Here is a 3,505-nt window from a genome sequence, read left to right as displayed (position 1 = left end):
AATTTTCGGTGTGATAGAGTTGCGATTCATGGAAGGAGTACGACAAAGACATCATTGGAGAAAAAATTTAGCACTGACAACAATTATTCTATAGAAAATTTGTATCGCGAAAAACTTTTTTGTCTTTGGGAACAAAAGCACTTCGATTTGATTATTACTTCAGCGCATGAATTTATGGAGGAGGTCCAGAAGAGAAATGAGACTTAGTATATAATTGTATTTAGTTATGTTTCGTTAAAGATATATGCTAATTGTTTGAAAATCCTTTCTTACATTGCTCTATAATTGTCCAATGTGAATCCACAACTTTTGTTTATTTTCCTTTAATAAATAAATATTACTTTGTCTTTGGAAAATTAATAATAATGATTTATTTAATTTTTTTCTATAAGTCTATAACACTATGCGTATGTGTGTATGCGACTACCGCGCACACCTAGGTTTTCATGTTATCGATATAATCTCTCCTTTTAAATATAGAAAGATAATTATATGTTATCATATAAATTACTATGGATATATCTCAATAAGAGACCTTAATCCTAGAATTGGAATTATTTTGTAATTGCTGAAACCAGCTGAGAATATTAAGTTGGCCCATTCTTCTTTATTTCTCTGCTTTCCTGTGAGGAACACCATCATCAACATGTCAAAGAAGAGTTGTGTTTCAGCCAATTCATGATCAGTATTCTCATCCCCCACCACCATGTCTATAACAATAACCTTGCTTCCTTCCCCTTTACTCATGCGTAGTGCCTCTTTGCAGTTTTTCAATATTTTCAAACATTCCTCATCATTCCAGTTATGCAAAATCCACTGCTTTGTTAATCAAAGTAATCATGATCAGTAACAAAGAACTTGAACATATATTAATTTTTGACCCATTCATCAAGATTATCTTATTTATTTAGTAAAAGGATTTTAACTTTTATATAACTCTAAACAGTCAGAAAGTATAAATTAAAGTTATACTATACGATTAAAAATATAGCTTTTTATGTGACTATCATGACATGGTATAGTATCAAAAAACATAAAATTTGATTTTTGTTGGCTTACAAAAAATATCATTAGGCAAATTAAAAAAAAATAAAAAAATCTTGAAACATTGGAAAAAATCTAGCAATTCAAAGGAAATTATTTAACTAATGAGTAAACGGGTATTTAACTTACAACAACAATATATGAACAAATGACCTAGATAGTTATACAAAAATTAAAAATTAAAAGTAAAGAGGAAAGCATATATAACGATGGTTTTTACGTTATTAGCATACCCTCTCTTATAATTTTGGGTAGTTGTCTCTCTCTCATAAAAAAAATGTTAAAAGGAGTATGTAATTGAAGTATCATTATTATTAAAACAAATATTTCAGGATTAGTGTGTTTTTTTCTTAAAAAATAACAATTAGCAAACATCTTAATATAAATTTTTATTTAATATTAAAAATTAAATTACAAATTTTTAAAATACAAAAATTAAATTAAAAAATTAATAAAATTATAAAAATTAATAGAATAATTTGTCATTTTATTAATTTTAGTACAAGTAATTTATAATATTTTATTACCTTCAACAAAATGGCATTAGAAGGAGGAATGGCCTCAAACATGTCTCCTCCAACGTATTTAAGGTTCTGACTTCCTTCCAAATCAGCAACAACGTGTGGAAGATCAAGAACAGTGCACTCTAACTGTGGGAATGCTTTGACAATGGCCTTTGCAACAGTTCCGGTGCCTCCACCAACATCAACCAATGATTCCAAACCCTCAAACACTCCCTTGCACTTGTCATCAACTAACAACTTGCTAATCAATCGAGCATCACTTGCCATGGCATCGTTCAAAATTTCATTGAATTGAGGAACTTGGCTAGCATGATCCCACACCGTTATCCCATATTCCGTTTCAAATGATGTAGGATCATCATTTTTAAACCATGTGGACATCTGATGCCATGGTTTTAGAACAAAGGGATCAAGCATGATAAACAAGTAAGGTATTAAATTTAAGGGGTTGTCCTTAAGCAACAACATAGACGAATCAGTTAGAACATACCCAACTTCATTGCTGGTGACATCCTTGGCAGTGAAGAAGTTGGAATGGACCAAGATTCTCATCAATCGCTGGACGAAGGAGGTTTTTGATGGATGAATTTGCAATGAAGCAACAAGTTGTGAAAGTGGCATAGGTTTGCCATAGTTGTGAATGGCATCAGGTATGCCTAACTCAACAGCACATTTAAGAGACATGGAGTTTATAAAATTAAAAATATGATTCCATATGTGACTTTGAGCTTTAACAAGTTTGGCATTATCAGCCTGCTCTCTACTTTGGAATTCCATAATAATATATATTTTTGTATAAAATGATAGATAATTTGTCTTTTACGTGGAACCCCATGCTATCTATCTTGGTTTATTTATAAGGCTATAGTTTGCATTGTTTCTCCTTTGGCCTAACCTAACGCATAAATGTATTTGGTCGGTGCAGTACCTATATATGAACGTGTTTATAACATGGTTATAAAAATCCGACCGATTAGTCGATTGAATTGGTCTAATTAAAAACCGGCAATAAAAATGTTCTGATCTGATATTTAAAATCTGATATTTAAAAGGTGATTTCTTCTAAATCCATGGCAATTTTGTAGGTAAGTTATCCTTGCACATGTGTCATCATCTTAGCCATTGATAAAAAAAAAATTTTAAACTTTCATTAGGTGATTCATTAAATGCTTTTACACTACATTGTATTTTATATTATTTACATTATACCACACTAAGTATTTATACTGTAACACAAATGGGTACAATATACAAATAATTGATTTTACAAATTCTTCCCCAAATACCATACAAATCAAAATCTTCTCCAAATACCATTTCAATGTCTACAGCTTCTTCTTCTTCTACTTCTCAAAATACAGTTCGAAGGAACTGCTTCTTCTTCAACCTCACTGCTTCTTCTACCCTTGTGTCCACTACTCCTTCTTCTCTACCCTTCCTGTAGGTGATGGGTGTGATTTTTCCGGCGACCCACTCGAAAAATCTTCCCCTAATACCCCTGTAATGTCCACAGCTTCCTTTTCTACCTCACTGCTCCTCCAACCGTTCCTGTAGGTGAAGCGTTTGATTTTTCCGGCGACCCACTCGCAAAACCTTCCCCCAAAAACCGCTTTAATGTCCACAGCCTCTTTTTCTACCTCATTCTTCTGCTTTCTTCGGTGACTCATCGTTAGTGAACCGACTTTTCTGAACCCCATCGAAGACCCTGCCTACTGCTTCTTCGTCTAGGGTTACGCGGGTGTCCTTTTCTGTGACTCACAAGCAGAGTGAAGTATATCCGAAACCATTGAAGAACGTAACTCATCTCCTAGGCGGAAACGGTTCCGGCAACCCACGAGAAAAACCCTCTCGAAAAACCATTGTAAGGCCTACTGCTTCTTCCTCTAGCTAATTCATTTGTTTCTATTGTCGATTTTCACAACCAAATTTGCATGATT

The 3,505-nt window shown here is 33.1% G+C and overlaps 1 protein-coding gene across 1 annotated transcript; it reads right to left on the bottom strand.

Annotated features, from left to right (window-relative positions):
- Nucleotides 1-468: 468 nt before the first annotated feature.
- On the bottom strand, nucleotides 469-2,345 carry LOC112702716 (trans-resveratrol di-O-methyltransferase-like). Its single transcript, XM_025753868.2, has 2 exons — nucleotides 1,572-2,345; nucleotides 469-816 (listed from the first exon to the last, which is right to left on the bottom strand). The coding sequence occupies exons 1-2, from the start codon at nucleotides 2,343-2,345 to the stop codon at nucleotides 511-513; spliced, it is 1,080 nt and encodes a 359-aa protein (XP_025609653.1). The 3' UTR covers nucleotides 469-510.
- Between the last annotated feature and the right edge of the window lie 1,160 nt (nucleotides 2,346-3,505).

Source organism: Arachis hypogaea, chromosome 7 (assembly GCF_003086295.3).
Source record: "Arachis hypogaea cultivar Tifrunner chromosome 7, arahy.Tifrunner.gnm2.J5K5, whole genome shotgun sequence".
Lineage (NCBI taxonomy): Eukaryota > Viridiplantae > Streptophyta > Magnoliopsida > Fabales > Fabaceae > Arachis > Arachis hypogaea.
The sequence above is the reverse complement of the archived record's forward strand: the minus strand, read 5'-3'. Positions and strand labels throughout refer to the sequence as shown.